Source organism: Hippocampus zosterae, chromosome 7 (assembly GCF_025434085.1).
Source record: "Hippocampus zosterae strain Florida chromosome 7, ASM2543408v3, whole genome shotgun sequence".
Classification (NCBI taxonomy): domain Eukaryota; kingdom Metazoa; phylum Chordata; class Actinopteri; order Syngnathiformes; family Syngnathidae; genus Hippocampus; species Hippocampus zosterae.
Window position 1 is genome coordinate 417,815 of NC_067457.1, and position 14,453 is coordinate 432,267.

Sequence of the window (14,453 nt, forward strand, 5' to 3'; positions counted from 1 at the left end):
CAAAAAATGAATTCTCAATACTTAGGTGGCGCGGAAAAACTGGATTTATTTTTTAATATATATATATGAGATGTAATAAAAAATTGTGTGTGTGCGTGTTTAGTGGCTGACAAGACGGGAATAAGCACTCAAGAGAACGTGACTGATGATATGATGGCTTTTATATTCCTGTTACAATGTTGTGTTCCATCCATTTTCGAAATCCAAATACGGCAAGTCAAAGGAAAGGAAAAGTCGAGCAGGGGTACGCGGTGCTTCATTAAAGCAAAGTAGTGGGGTTGGGGTTGGGGGAGAAAAAAATGTGCTTTCCCTTATAGATCCAACACAATGCTGTCACATTTCATAAAAAAGAGAATTAAAAACGCTAAATTGTTTTATGTTCGTATTTTTTTTATAAATAACATGTTAATGCTTTCTAAAATTCAGTGTCTGATTTTACCACGAGAGGTCAAATTCAAACTCAGTTGGCATATCTGCTTCAGTACCTAACACTTGTTCTTGTTTCGACATAGCTTGTCGTTTTTTTGTTTTCCGAACACTTGGGAGATTTCTCTCCGATCTATTGCATACGATCACAGCACCTTTGTCGCGGTTCTTTTGCCGTCACGCCCGCGATCATCTCTCCTCCGCGATTTTCTCGAGATAGTCCGCGACATCTTGGCCGCTGGTCCAGGGAACCACGTTGGCCTTGAATTTGGCGCCCTCCGACTGCAGCAGCGCGTGCATCGGGTAGTCCTTCCTCGGGAAGACCGTGTCTCGGGGCCCCAGGGCCAGCGAGGGGCACACGTCGTTGGCGCCGTCTCCGACGTAAAACACCTGCTGGAAGGGCGCGCCGCGCTCTTTTTGCCTCAGGGCCAGGTACTCCCTCAGAATGACCTGCTTGCACATGTTGTCGGGGCAACGGGGACACGAGTGGGCGTGGAACGGGAGCAGCGCCAGCCGGCCGCCGGCGTCGAAGCTGGCCGGGTTGGTGAAGATCTTGCGGAAGAGATGGCGCACGCCGGCGTACTCGAGCCAGGTGTCGATGAAGTACATGTTGGCGTCCGAGACCACCGCCAGCTCAAAGTCGCGCCGGCGGCCCTGCAGGAAGTGCAGCAGGGCGAGGGCGCCGGGCGCCGGCGGGATGCTCTCCACGGCCGAGCGGATGGCGTCGCGCGACACGCCCCGCTCGGCCATGTAGGTCAGAATCTGCTGCATGTGCTCGTTGTAGTGGCCCTCGCGGTAGCCGCTCTTCAACCAGTCGGGGAGCCGCTGGCCCGGCAGAGCCTGCAACACGGCGTCGTCGCTGTTTTCGTTCACCAGGGTCTCGTCAAAGTCGAACAGGACCAGGAAACGCGGTTGAGGCGGCGCGCTCATCTTCGCTCCTCCTTCGGCTCACTGCGAACAAAGTGTTAGCGTTAGAATCCGCCGGTCAATTGGCCAACGGTGGCGTTACGATGGAGGGCTGCGACTTCTCCCGTGCAACGAGCGGCCACTCAAACCTGCACAAAAAATACGGGATTCCCGGTGACTCGCGTTGCTACGTCTGTTAGCAAGCCAACACGTAAAATCCATCGGCTGTCACGGGGGCTAAGTTTGGAGCCCCCGAATTCTGCCAAGGAACAAGGAGCCCATCAACCACGTCCAAACATACTTTTAACGGCAAAGTCGTTGATTACGGTTCCTTTGTTTGCTCAAAGAAACCGACATCTCATGCAGTTTCGAAATCCATTGGCCTTTTGGGAAGTTAGGACTGAACTCTGGCCTACTTCCACGTGTTCGGCAGAAGGGAGAAATAAAGCGATTCCGTTGTGCCGTGATGCCGTTTGCTACACATTTCAATCTGCTGCGAAATTTGTTGCCCTTTGGGACACTTATGAGCGAGCCTGACAATGTTTCCCCAGCAACGGGCAGCCAATCAAAGTTTTCAGGTTGCAGCCAATCAAATACAACTCACCTGAAAAGACCACTTTTTATTAGTTCAACTCAACAACCACCAGAGAACCGCACCCGGCTGAGGACACGCCAAAACATGCAAATGATATGAGAAGGAGTCGTGTTGACACACGGGGAGGCGAAGGAAAGGAATTTATGTATTTATTTATTTAATGATGATCCCGCCATAACCTCAGTGCCTGAAGAATGCTGCATATGGAATGCGTCTTCTGCCAGTACTTTGTTTATCTAACAGAAATTAAAGTCGCGCACGCCCTTACGCAAGCGGCGGCGCGTGTCACAACTGACTCGAGTTTGAGAGCTGTTTTTGCAGATAAGGGGAAGAAGTGGGGCAGAAGATGGACTACATCAGGACCAGAGGGCAACATAAAAACGGGGACAAGAGCGATAGAGTCGTGGAAATTTTGTTATGGGTCCACATTCATGACGAAGCGTAAGTGCAAATAAGTAATGGAAAATAATGAATTTTACAGGGTTAAAAATACCTATGGGTGACCCCCGCTCCCCCCCGCCCCCAAAAAATAAAAATAAAATTGAACAGTGGACCGAATTGGATGGAGCCCACCCTCGTTTTGACAACCCCTAAGTGAAGATATGACAGTCCACTCGTTCATGAATGAATGACAAGAGAGTATGTCGCGGACATATGTGCACACTCTAATTATAACACAGTGCCGCTATTTTGGCATACGGGGTCACCGGTGAAAGTCATCATAAACCGAACGTTGGTCGCCGAGAGGGGGCTCATGCCTCACACACGCAAACGTGTTGGTTTGCTATGGACATATTAAAAGCGGAGGCGGTAAGAGATGCGAGAGAGAAAGAGGCCCTTACCGACGAGGCAGCAGCCGCATCCCAGGGACAACAGGATCTGTTAACAGGCTCTATGCCACCGCTGCAGCAGTTCGCTGGAGGGAGGCGGCGGCAGTTCTAAACATACACAAACATTGAGCGCGATGGAGCTCTCCACGATACGTAACTCGTCGACCATGTTGGATGTGGCGAGTCGCCCCGTTAATCGGGACCAAGACAATTATTTCAACAGCGTTGGACAAGTTACTAGGCAGATGTAGCCAACTAAGTTAAAAGTCATTCTACATTAAATGTAGTGTAACTTCAACCAAAACTACAAAGCGCTTTCAGGAAGAAAAAAATCACATAACTCTTGACAGTGATTTGATAAAGTCACAAAATCAATACATTCTGAAGGCCATATGCCGTCCAAAGTAATGGAAAATCACAACTCAGTCTTACCTGTGAAAGACAACATGGTTTTGTGAAAAACAGTTATTTTATGAATGAGGCAGTCCAGCGGTCCACTCGGCCACATCCAGGATGGCGGCGACGTCGACGTACGCTACTCTACCCAATGAAGAGTCGACGTAGGTACATCTATGATGACGCCAACGACTCACAGCAGGCTATTCTGCCCTAAAGGCACAGCATCAAGGTCGACGTACTACGGCAAGTCACTTCCGTCACTTTCAAAATAAAAATATTTGAAACTTCCGCTATGGTCCGTAAAGAAGTGGAAACTTTTCGAGGTTATGGACAGCGAGGAATTAGTTCGGGTTGCCGCACTTAGTCCCGTTATGTTATTGAAATGGGGGTCCCGCTATGATCAGAAGCATTATATACAGTTATAGCTTGAATTCTAATTTTCGTTCCACAAAATTGGTTGCACCGGTTACAGGACGTGCATGTGTCTAGTATATTTTCGCCACAAACGATAAAGACGGTCGTAGGGAATGTCTAAATAAGTGTCAAAATACATCTCAAACCTTGTCGTCCCAACCGTTTGAGGAAAGGTCATCCGGGGCACATATAGTCAAACAACCCTTTATTCACATGTACTGGATGGACAATTTAGGAAAAAAAATTGTAGTTACTGCAATACAGTGAAGACATTCAATATGTTTTAGAAATTAAAATACAAATGCTGATAACAATTATAGACATTGTGTGATAACTCGTTTTAAAAAAGGGCAAAAACCGTTCAAAGAAAATTCTTGTAATTGAGTAGTTGGAGAAAGCATCGCAGGGAAAACAAAAATGAGCCGCTACTCATCCTTCAATGATGTCATTTCTTTGCCGGCGTCTCATCGTTCTGCTTTTTGGGCTCCGGGAGGAGGATGACCTTCCCGATATTTTGACGCTCGTGCATGCGGCGCATTGCATCTGTTACCTGCGGAGAAAGACCAGAAAAAATAAAAATCAAATATCCAAAAATGGAACAGATCAATCTTGCGTTGAGTGGCTAAATGATTCCATAAATTCTTGCCGGGCACGTTTCCCGAGCGGACAAGTTTTCCCGACACTTGCGTTCAACGCACCTCCTCAAAGTGGAAACAAGAGTCGATGCGAGGTTTGATCTTGCCCTCGGCGTAGAGCTGCAGCAGCGAGGCCATGCCGGCGTCGATGTGCCGGTCGTCCAAGTAGCTCAGGTGGAAGCCGCACACCGCCTTGTTGGTCTGCATCAGCTTGAGCGCGTTGATCGACAGCTGCTTGTACCACGTCTTCGCCAGGGCCAGCAGGCTCCTCTTTTGGCCCGTCACGCAGTTGGCGGCACCTGGCGCGCGCCATTCAATGCGGCAGTCAGTCGCACCCGCTCTGGTTCTCAGCAAATTGTTTGTCGTCGTCGTCATCTTTGTCAATCGGTGTCATGCGTCAACTTTGGGGGTTGATTTGTTGATTTTGCCGTGGCAATGTTTTGCTCACCAAATACAACGAGTGAGCCCAAAGGCTTCAGCAAGTTGAAGCCCTTCTGTGTGTCGGCGCCGCCCAGTGGATCCAGGACAATGTCCACTCCTGCAAAGGAGAACGCAAAATGGGAAGAACGCCCAAGGCGAGACCAGCTCATGTGCTACCTGCGCCATCTCGGCTCTTCCAATAAAGCACACACGCAGCAGATGATGCAGAAGTCAGGAAAGGGCAGCGACTGACCTTGTGGGCTAATTTTGTGGATTTCCTCCACATAGTCTCTGGTCCGGTAGTCGATGGGGTGGGTGACGCCCGCCCGGGCGATGACGTCGTGCTTGGAGGCGGACGCCGTGCCAAAGACGGTCACGTCGGGCACCGTCCGACACAGCTGGGTGGCGGCGATGCCCACGCCACCTGCGGGCAGTACGCCAGACTTGACTTTTTACTGACCTCCGCCGGCGCAACAGTTTCGGCATTCGGTGGACACGCCCACTTGATTTGTAACAACCCTCATTCGATACACCTGCGTTTCATGATCAAGAGTCCTCGAAAACAAACATTGACATGTTACTGTGGCCTGCAAATGATTAATCAAAGCACTATCAGTTATTGGCAGCATAAATATCCGAGGCGTCGCCCTCGCGGGGGCCCGTTCGGCTCACCCGCCGCCATGTGAACCAGCACGCTCTTGCCCGGCGTGAGGTTGGCCATGTGGAAGAGCATCAAGTACGCCGTCAGGTAGTTGATGGGCAGCGCGGCGCCCTCCTCGAAGCTCATGCCCTCGGGCATGGGGAAGGCGCGCCCGGCGCTCACCACCACCAGCTGCTGCCACATGCCGCTGCGGCTCATGGCGATCACGCGCTGCCCGACCTAAAAGGGTTCCGACGACAAAATACCGTTATTTTCCCCTCGCCCACTACGTTTCAAGTGCCATCCGTATGCGACAGAACAACTGGACTGGTGTCGATGGCACCAAATTGGAGAGCGTCTCGTTTTATTACCCGAGATAAACACACCCGTCATCGATCGACTTTGATCACAGCACTTTTAATTCTCCTTGCCCTGTGACCTGTCACTTGCCCACTCTGCGAATGAATGCAAAACAAAAATAGGAACACTTGAAAGCAATTCGCCTTCGATGAAGAACACAAAATGAATCGACATTTCACTATTAGGCTGAATTGGAGGCAAAGGGGCACATTTATTCACACATTTGACTTCCATGTAGACAAATTTTTCGAACTATAAATTGTCAAGTTCCAACTTGGTCGACCCCCCCCCCAAACCCCCATGCAAAACCACAATTTGACGTAAAGACGGGGTTGCCACCCCTCCTCGCAAACACACAGTATATATCCCAAAATTGCCAGGCTGTACTTAAGAATGAGCAAAGTCGCTTGCCCGTCCTCACCTTTCGGTCCCGCACCTCTTCTCCGACCGCTTCGATGATCCCGGCCCCCTCCATGCCCAGGGTGACCGGCGGGGCTGGCAGCGGCTCGTACAGGCCCTGCCTGCCCATCAGTTCGGCGAAGTTGAGCCCGCAGGCCTTGACCCGCACCAGGACCTCGTCCGGCTTCAGTTTCGGCCGGCCGAGCGGCTTGACCTGCAGCTGGACTTTGTCGTAGCCCCCGTAGCCCGTGAGCACCAGGGACCGGCACGGCAGAGGCTGCTCCCCGGGGGGCGGCTGCGGAGCCTCCTGGGCAGACATGACGACTTTCGGCGATGGACTGCTCGGACCTGCGCGCGGCTCAGCGAGAAAACATGCAATCGAACTGGTTGTCGGTTTTCGTGTGAGCTGAGGGCGGAGGAAGCGCTCGCGGAACAAAGTTGGCCATTTGAGTGTACGGCGCGTCGTCACGTCAACGTGCGCTCCCGACAAGTGGTCGTTCTTCAAAGGCGAGGGGGTTTGACACCATTTCCGGTTTTCAGAATAAAGGCTGGGTTGAAAGCTTGTCATCAAAACAAGCATCCGATCATCTATTTTCAAAACGAATGGCAACTGTTAAAAAAAAGCGATTTTGACAGTTTTCGTCTTTTTGAAAAATCTAGTGTTAAACGTGACCAAATTCAATGGTTTAAATGTTAATAGACAACAACAGTTCGAATTTGAACAGGATTCCCCACATCTTAATGTCGCTATCTTCATATCGTTTCACACAGGGAAGGGGAGGAACAAGTGGATGTTATCTATGTGACAATGAAATTCAAACAAAAACAAAGATCACCTTGATTTTCCGCATTGCTCCAACTTTTCAACTCTTCAACTCATTCATATCACAGTGGCCATTTTCTTCCCAAAACTCCCGAGCGTTTCATCCATTTTGGATGACAACAGTTTACAGACGGACATCCTCCTTCAACCTCCAAATGGTCAGCTCAGCCAGGAGACTTTGGAACAAGTCATCAAACCGTTTTCTTCCGAGTGGCTTTCAGATGCAATCAATCCAAGAAGGCTTCAAACGCTCACGGCAAAGCTCCAGAAGAAATATTTGCGAACGCCCTCTTCTTCAGGTTGCAGCCGTTGGCAGGGCAACAGTACACATTGCCTTCAAAGCCATATGACTTTTTTTTTAAATATTAATTTATTTTTTTTTGCTTCATTTGACAGGTTTCTGGTCTTTTAGTGTGTGTGTATGTTTTTACAGAAGATGCAATGAGAAAAATGTGGTCAAACATGTTGATTCATATGAGGTAGTTGGCGTAACCTTGGAGGGTGTAGGTGCCCACCGTGTCCAACAACCATCCGCGACTCACCAGCGTGACCTGCTTTGCCAGATCTGCGCAGTAGATAAACAAACTGGTGTCAAAACGGCACATCACCGCCATCATACATCAAGCGTTCGTTCGTCTCCAGGTAAGAAACCCCCCCCCCCCCCGCCCCCCCCCCGACTCATTTCAACAACCATCCCCTTTGCAGACCTTCAAATCTGCCACCTCACCCGACTCGAGCTGACATTTGCTCTTGGCCATTTTTTTTGCCGGAATGCGCCGAGTGTGATATGAAACTTACCGCTGTACGAGCGTGGATCCGTTCCAGGCTGAACGATAACCAGCTGATTGGATTTCTGCAAGAGCAAAACAAGAGACTTTAAAAATAATTGACGCAGCTCTGATGCTACTTGTAGCTTTCTTTAGCATCCGCACGCCCAACGCTCGACTGCAAATGGAGCCGGAGGGAGTCCTGAATAGTCATCGTAATTACAGTGTTGGCATGGGGTGGGGGGCAAGTGCTTCACTGACGTATACAAGGTGCAGCGTTGTACTTGATTTGAATAATACACCATCCTGAACGTGAAGCATATGCGGCGATGGAATCCCGAGGAGTGACAGAGCCACGCTCAAACCGTGAAGGACATCCCACAAAATCTGAGCGGGCCTTTTGGGCAACGACAGGCTCACCCGTTTGCCGTCGAGCGCGAGTGGGTCTTTGGCCACCGTGGCTCCGCACTGCTGCACCATGCACTCCATTTCCTCTGGGAGATGAACACAAACGGAGCAACGTTCAAAGATTTGGGCGCAATGGAAGCTAAGCGTGCTAGCAGGCACAACGTTCTGAATCATCATGTCAAGCAATTCATGACGTGGATTAACTTTTTAAATTCAAACGGAAGCATTTCCGAGAACCCCGAGCTGACGCCGGAACCCGAAAATGCGTGAAAATTGCGGTTTGAGTGGACGTTTACCTGTGGTCATGTTTTCAAAAGGTCCCTGGAAGCAGATTTCGTAGCCCTTCATGAGAAGCTGCGGGGACAGAAGTCACGACGTAAAAAAAAAAAAAGCGCTTGAACCCGAATTCGGTTTCCTCCGCTTGAAAAACATAAATGCCGAACGAGCCCCCCAACAACGAGGGTGTGCACTTTGATGCTTTGAGGCTCGTCGGGGGCTTTGAGAGTCGAACATGGGAAAGGGTGACCTGATCCAATGGCGCCCGGGCTTCCAAATTTCGTTGCGCACTCACATTGTCGTCGGCGGTGGTGCGAGCTCTCTTCGGACCGAGGTGATGGGATCCGTTCACCACGTCTCCTCGGACTTCAAATAAGCTCTGGAGGGAAGGCGAACGCGACACACAACGAGGCAAATGGAGGGAACCGCAGAGAAAAGATTGCTTTGATTCAACGCGGAAACGTACGACGGCGCCCGGGCGTACCTCATCCAGCAGTTTCTTTTGCCTGAAGCATTCGGCAATCCCTGCAAGGAGGAAAAGGAGAAGCTCTCTTATTTTGACGGGGCCCGAGAAATCGCAACAAGCAGGAAGGAGGCATGAGAAAAAGAAATATATTACTTACACTGGAAGCTCACCACCCACTTCCTGCCCGCAATGCCAATGAAGTACTTAAGTGTACGCTCACATACCAGTTGTTCATCTAGGGGGCAGAGGGGGGGGGGGGGTATTTATTTTGTAGGTAAGATTTCTAAGTTCTAATCTCGCACACTGTCCGACGATGCAGTGACGAAGGTCCGAGCGGCGGGTGCAGATGCGTTACCTGTGCACATGACAACGTGAGTAACCTCTGCGGTCACCTGGGAAACCACACGAGCGCCGACTCTCCGAGCAAACCTCCTCACCGCCATCTGCGAGAAGGACACGTCTGATTGGCCCACGTCACACGTCCCCCCTCCCCCGGGATCAACACACACCTGCTCGGCGGGCGCCAACCCAGACGAGACCAGGATCATTTTAGCTCTGCCGGCGTCTCTCTCGGGAGTCGCGTTCTCTTTGTCCTTCGAATGGCCGCAGCATTTTCCAGCTGGTCCCGCGTGCGGCGCTAAGCGGGAGAACAAAGAAATCATTCAGTCAAATAACGGGCAGTCAAATGAGAGGGCGATACAACTTACGCGTGTCGACGGCGGGCCGCGACGAGCGTTCTTCATCGCGCTTTCCGAGATCCTCTGCGCTTCTGCCAAGGTCTTCCCTGCAAAACAACGGCGCGACGCGAGGATATGTACTCGGCAACGTCGGGACGCGCGCCGTCGACGTTCCAAAGCGGCCCGCGTGACCAACCTGTCTGGATGGCAGCTTGCATTTGGGTCACGTGGATCCGATTTGGGCGCATCGGAGGCTGACGAAAGCCGCAAACGACAACTCATTAAGAAACACGTCGTGTCATTCCGACACGCGACGCGGCGCCATCCGCTTACACACAGCGGCGTTGGCCTCCTTCTCCTGGAGCACCTCGGTCACCAGCGCCATCAATTTCTCCAGCCTCAGCAGCTCCTTCTGCATCTCCAGTTTTTGCTGGCCAACGGAGGGACGACAAGAGGAGCCTTTACTTTTGATTGAACGGCACAGAAGGCAAAAGCTGGGAATGCAAGCTCGCTTTCGCGCACGCGCAAGAGCGAGCATCAATCAGATTAGCAATTAGCAATTGCTATCCACTTGAAGATATTTACCTGCGTAACGAGAACCTCGCTTGCGAATTGCGACGACTCGGCAGACACGTTTGCGTCGTTCACGGCTACGTCACCTGCAAAAAAAAAAAAGTCAGCAAAAAGAAACTAGACTCACTAAATTCGAACTCCAAATTGAGTCTTTTTGCAACCATTGAAAAAAAAAAGACAAATGCGAAGTGTTCTCAGCCTGCTTCTTACATTCTTCCGGAGAGTCAAACAAGTCGACGGACGCCTGGCTGGCGGTAACGCAGTCTGGACTCTCACACGGCACGACGACATCATCGGCTTTGCGTCGCTGAGCTTCGGCGGCCCCGCGGGAGATCGGCGGCAAAGCGGATGGCGCGTCTCGGGAGCTGCTCAAGGACTCGGACGAGCGCCGCGACCTGCGGCTCGGACGGCCGCGGGCGGACGAGCGCAGGCTCATTTGGGTTCCGCGGAGCGGCCGGCTCGGCTGAACTCCGAGGCCGTCCGGAGTCGAGGAACAGTCGGCGTCTGCGACGCGTCGCGTTGCGCTCGCTGAACGGTTTTCGTCGGCGGCGGCGGGGTCAAAGGGACTCTCCGGAATCTCCTGGCGCTGGTGAAAACGGACGCCGGAATCCACCACCTGAGGCAGCATGGACGCCGGAGGACTTTCCGTGTCGCGCGTTGTCACTTTGTTTGGACTGAGGGCACTGCTGAGAGAACTTGTGAGTAGAACGGGGGCGGCCATCGCGTTGGCATCCATTTTATTTGCGGGCAAATTTGTTGGGGGGAGCAAATCGCTGCAGGTTGATGGGTCCGTGAGCTCTGAACTCTGCGTGCTCTGCTCCTGCTGCCGCTTGGAACGCTGGCATCTCTTTGTGGAGCTGTGCGCGGACTCCTGGCTCCAACTCCTCTTCCCACTTTGGCGGGTGAGGCGGAAGGACTTCCTTTGGGGCTGCTTGAAGCTCCGGAGGATTTCAGAGATGTCCATCTCACTGTCGCGACTGTCCTCCTTTTCCGCCCGGGCGCTCTGCATGGACTGCGCAGCTGCCCCCAAAAGACCTTCACAAGGTGGAATCAAAGGGGGCTCAGGATCTGCGCCCGCTTCGCTTTCAGAGGGACCAACGCCCTGAAGCGGAGTTTCCGGGTGGGAGACGTCCATGCTTTCGATTGCACAGACGTCTTTGTCATATACGCATCCGTTACTTTTGCGGGCCGCAAGTTCCGATACGCCGCCGTCTTTGACGTCCTTCCCGGGCGCTCTCGCCCCCTGTCGAACGTTCTGGGAAGACAAGCGAAGTCTCCTGGATCTCCCGGTGCCCGTGGTGACTGCGGCGTCCTGGTCCTCGCTGCTCGGGTAGTTCTCGATATGAACTTGAGCCGTCTCCGATGGAAGCGTAGTCTTAGCGTCGCCGCCTCCGTCTTGAACTCCGACAAGAACCAGAGGTTGCACGGCTCTGGCCGACTTGGCTCTCTCCGAGGGGCCTCGCCGCCTGACCGTTTTTTTCGGAGCCGAACTTTCCGCCTCGGCTTTGGCCTGTAAATCAGAGTCGACAAGCCGCGAGGCACTACGCAACCTCTTTGTTGGCTTGCGTTCCGGTTGAAGGGCTCCGACGATTGTCATCTCGTCAGTTTCTGGAGGTTTGTCCAGCTCCGTCTTCGGAGTCTCATAATTTCCTGGTTCTTCAGAGATGTCCATGTTTGCGGGCGCTTCCAGATGGACAAGGTTGTCTTCGGTGCCGCTCATCTTCTTTCTTTTCTCGGGCAGCTTCTCTGAGGAGTGTGATCGGGATTTGTCGCCGGCTCTTTGGTTACCTCTTTGCTTGCGCGTGTAGGTGACCCCAAAAACTTGCTCCTCAAGCGTTTTGGCGACCTGCTCCTTCTCGCCCAACGTCTGGAGGTCCGGCGTGGAAGCGGAGCTGTCTGAATTGTCGAAAGCTTGGGCGACCTCCGCGGGCTGCGCCGACTCCAGCCACTCCAGCACCTGCTGCTTAAATGTCTTCTTCTCGTTCTCAAAGATCTGCTCAGGCTCTTCATCCTTTTTCCGCTTTGGCCTGGAGATTCGCGTTAGAGGTTGAATTTCCGAAACGACCGGCACAACTTGGTCCTTTCGCCTTTTCCCACGAGTTGCGAGTCGTGATGCGTTGGCTATTGCCTCCGTCAATTTAATGGATTGGGATGTCTGAACAGAGCCATCTTGAACTTCGCCTTCTGTAGCCACGGGATCGGAATCTCCAAACCCCATCACTCTTGCAAATCCATTGAGAGCTAAAAAAAAAAAAAGTACAAATTGCAACAGTTTTCCAATTTGGAGCAAAAAAATATTCCCAGAATGAGTTGATCCATACACTACAAGGATAGTAGTGGCCAAAATCAAACAAACAAATCAACAAGGGCTTCAGATGGACCCCTGACAGGACCAACATTTATCAAGCGCCAAGCTTTTACCTGATATTGTGGATGTGTGAGAACTCGGAGGAGCCTTTTCAACGTCCTCCACATTGTCGGGTGTCCCATCCACCCGTTTGTCATCGTTGAGCCTGCCGGGAAGGAAACGGATCAACGGCAGTCAAAGGACAAGTGCCAATTGAAAGCAATCGGATTCACAACATGACGATGGAGCACACTCACCCAGCTCCTCTTCCTTCCTGGGCCAGTCCAGTCAAATCTGAATGTAGAAATGAAAAAAGCATTCAGGTGTCTGCGTTTCTCTTGAGCCACCGAAGAAAAGGACTGCACGGTACTTACAATTTGTGCCGGTGTCCTGTTCATATGCCTGGATCAAGTCTTGCAGTCCTGTGACGAGTCTCTGAAAACCCGGACTCTCCTGCAAGCTTCTGTGCGGACGAAAAAGGAAATGTTTGAGACACTTTGAGAGGCCAGGTCTTCCCTGTCCAAGTCTCAAGCTTAATCACAGATCTTCCTATTATGAATATTTTTGCAGCGTCTCTCAAACATTGCTGCTATTGTGAATATGACCAACCTCTTCGTTATTCTTTCTTTACACACCGGGCAGTCGGCTCTGCTCTGCTTGGCGTTGTCCAACAGCTTCAGCATACAAAACCTAAATTGGTGGACAAAAAGTGCCGACTAAAACAATAACTAAATTCCAAATCTAAACATTGAACAAAGTTAACTGAAGGTGCCCCCCTTCCACACACAACTTCATTGGAGTGAAAATGACATGAAACGATACTTACTTGCAAAACTGATGGTCACACTTGGTAGAAACTGGTTGAGTCAACAAATCCAAACTATTTATGGAAAGGAAATAAAAAATATGAGCAATATGGTCGAAATTGGCTGTTCTACGCAATGTAATGCCTAAATGAGCTCTTTAATGCTAATTACCATATGGGGCACTGCAGAGTCTCCCACAGGGCTGCGATTCCTCTTTTCACCTCGGTATGTTTGGGTGGTGCCATGGAGTCGTTTATTTTTATTTTTTAATCTAAGCGTAACAAAAGAGACAGTTACTAGGTTTCTACAACACGTCAGTAGCATTTGAATAACTGAGGACTAATTTCCCCAAATGATGCCGTCACTGTTTTAGTTAAGCGTTATGACATCAGCCACTGCGATTTAGTAAGAGTGTGGCGTTAGCCTGAGGACTTTAACGACACATACTATGTCGGAATTACACGGACGTCGCCGATTTAACAAAATGGCAACACAGTAATGACGGAAAAACTCGGCGTTTTACAGATAGAAATACACTTGGGAACCATTTTACCGGCTTCTCTTGCACTCTTCCGCTGTCACTGTCTTCGCTTTTCCCGCAAACTTTCTTCTTCTGTTATTTGTAGAACAACAACTTTACGTGTGCGATAGCGCCTCTCACTTGGTGGGTTGGTGAAACTGCAGCATTTAATCGTCAAGGCAAGCGTCGGCTATTTTGACTGTGTATCAAAAATGTTTGTTTTTTTTTTCAAATACTGGCAGTCGTACTACCGTAGTAGAATTTTTTTGAGCCAGTTCACAGAAAAGTCCATGAAAACAAGTTTGGAACACGGCTCGGTTACAGATACGTTTCGTTCGTTCGGCGGTGCAGACTTTGAAAAAAAATATAGCAATCGCCGTCTCAATATTCTGTTTTTTCGTCTTACAAAGAATCGACGTTTGCTTTGATGAGGGAACGCCGTAGTTTTCTACCAGAACGTTGTTGAATAAATACAATATTACGACTTTACTACAATGCAAACAAAACGACTTAACAACTTACGTTGGATATTTTCGCCCCACAACTAATTATCGAAGGGCGAAAATTAAACACTACCACGGAAAGGCCAAATCATTTTTTCTTCTGCTTTGCTTTTCTACTGACCATCGGGTGGTCAATGCATCACCTACTACTGTACTTCATTCCTCCCTTCTTTCCTTCCTGTACTGTGGTATCAACCAACTTTATCTCTTCCTTTCGTCCAACCTCGATTCCTTCCATCCTGACTCAAATAAAATGATTTTAA

General features: G+C 50.6%; 3 protein-coding genes across 4 annotated transcripts; all 3 read right to left on the bottom strand.

The window, feature by feature from the left end:
- Positions 1-143: 143 nt before the first annotated feature.
- On the bottom strand, positions 144-2,865 carry LOC127603317 (probable phosphatase phospho1). The gene is made up of 2 exons (XM_052069497.1): positions 2,770-2,865; positions 144-1,377 (listed from the first exon to the last, which is right to left on the bottom strand). The coding sequence occupies exon 2, from the start codon at positions 1,354-1,356 to the stop codon at positions 616-618; it is 741 nt and encodes a 246-aa protein (XP_051925457.1). The 5' UTR covers positions 1,357-1,377; positions 2,770-2,865; the 3' UTR covers positions 144-615.
- Positions 2,866-3,758: 893 nt separating this feature from the next.
- On the bottom strand, positions 3,759-6,607 carry LOC127603278 (synaptic vesicle membrane protein VAT-1 homolog). Its single transcript, XM_052069434.1, has 6 exons — positions 6,047-6,607; positions 5,298-5,505; positions 4,879-5,049; positions 4,654-4,743; positions 4,269-4,504; positions 3,759-4,120 (listed from the first exon to the last, which is right to left on the bottom strand). The coding sequence occupies exons 1-6, from the start codon at positions 6,602-6,604 to the stop codon at positions 4,016-4,018; spliced, it is 1,368 nt and encodes a 455-aa protein (XP_051925394.1). The 5' UTR covers positions 6,605-6,607; the 3' UTR covers positions 3,759-4,015.
- A 615-nt stretch (positions 6,608-7,222) lies between these two features.
- Positions 7,223-14,282, bottom strand: LOC127603224 (uncharacterized). Of its 2 annotated transcripts, XM_052069350.1 has the most exons (20): positions 13,339-14,282; positions 13,188-13,241; positions 12,971-13,051; positions 12,736-12,824; positions 12,619-12,655; positions 12,436-12,527; positions 10,225-12,255; positions 10,027-10,100; positions 9,775-9,871; positions 9,638-9,695; positions 9,472-9,548; positions 9,274-9,401; positions 9,120-9,207; positions 8,922-8,999; positions 8,783-8,823; positions 8,594-8,677; positions 8,319-8,376; positions 8,035-8,108; positions 7,646-7,700; positions 7,223-7,412 (listed from the first exon to the last, which is right to left on the bottom strand). In XM_052069350.1, exons 1-20 carry the CDS (start codon positions 13,410-13,412, stop codon positions 7,318-7,320), a joined length of 3,465 nt encoding a protein of 1,154 aa, XP_051925310.1. In that variant the 5' UTR covers positions 13,413-14,282; the 3' UTR covers positions 7,223-7,317. The 2 variants fall into 2 exon arrangements, 1 of the variants encoding a protein (XP_051925310.1); XR_007963011.1 differs by lacking the exons at positions 7,223-7,412; positions 7,646-7,700; positions 8,035-8,108; ... (1 more) ...; positions 8,594-8,677; positions 8,783-8,823 and having other exon boundaries at positions 8,932-8,999; positions 9,779-9,871.
- Positions 14,283-14,453: the final 171 nt, after the last annotated feature.

Excerpts from the sequence above, each read along its gene's own strand:
- LOC127603224 (XM_052069350.1), bottom strand. The coding sequence starts at position 13,412 with ATGGCACCACCCAAACATACCGAGGTGAAAAGAGGAATCGCAGCCCTG. Across the intron at positions 10,101-10,224 it reads GTTTGACTCTCCGGAAGAAT|GTGACGTAGCCGTGAACGAC; the intron begins GTAAGAAGCAGG and ends TTTTTTTTGCAG. Across the intron at positions 8,824-8,921 it reads GTGGGTGGTGAGCTTCCAGT|GGATTGCCGAATGCTTCAGG; the intron begins GTAAGTAATATA and ends TCCTCCTTGCAG.
- LOC127603317 (XM_052069497.1), bottom strand. The coding sequence starts at position 1,356 with ATGAGCGCGCCGCCTCAACCGCGTTTCCTGGTCCTGTTCGACTTTGAC.
- LOC127603278 (XM_052069434.1), bottom strand. The coding sequence starts at position 6,604 with ATGCTTGTTTTGATGACAAGCTTTCAACCCAGCCTTTATTCTGAAAAC. Across the intron at positions 4,505-4,653 it reads GGGCTCACTCGTTGTATTTG|GTGCCGCCAACTGCGTGACG; the intron begins GTGAGCAAAACA and ends GGCGCGCGCCAG. Across the intron at positions 4,121-4,268 it reads CTTGTTTCCACTTTGAGGAG|GTAACAGATGCAATGCGCCG; the intron begins GTGCGTTGAACG and ends CTTTCTCCGCAG.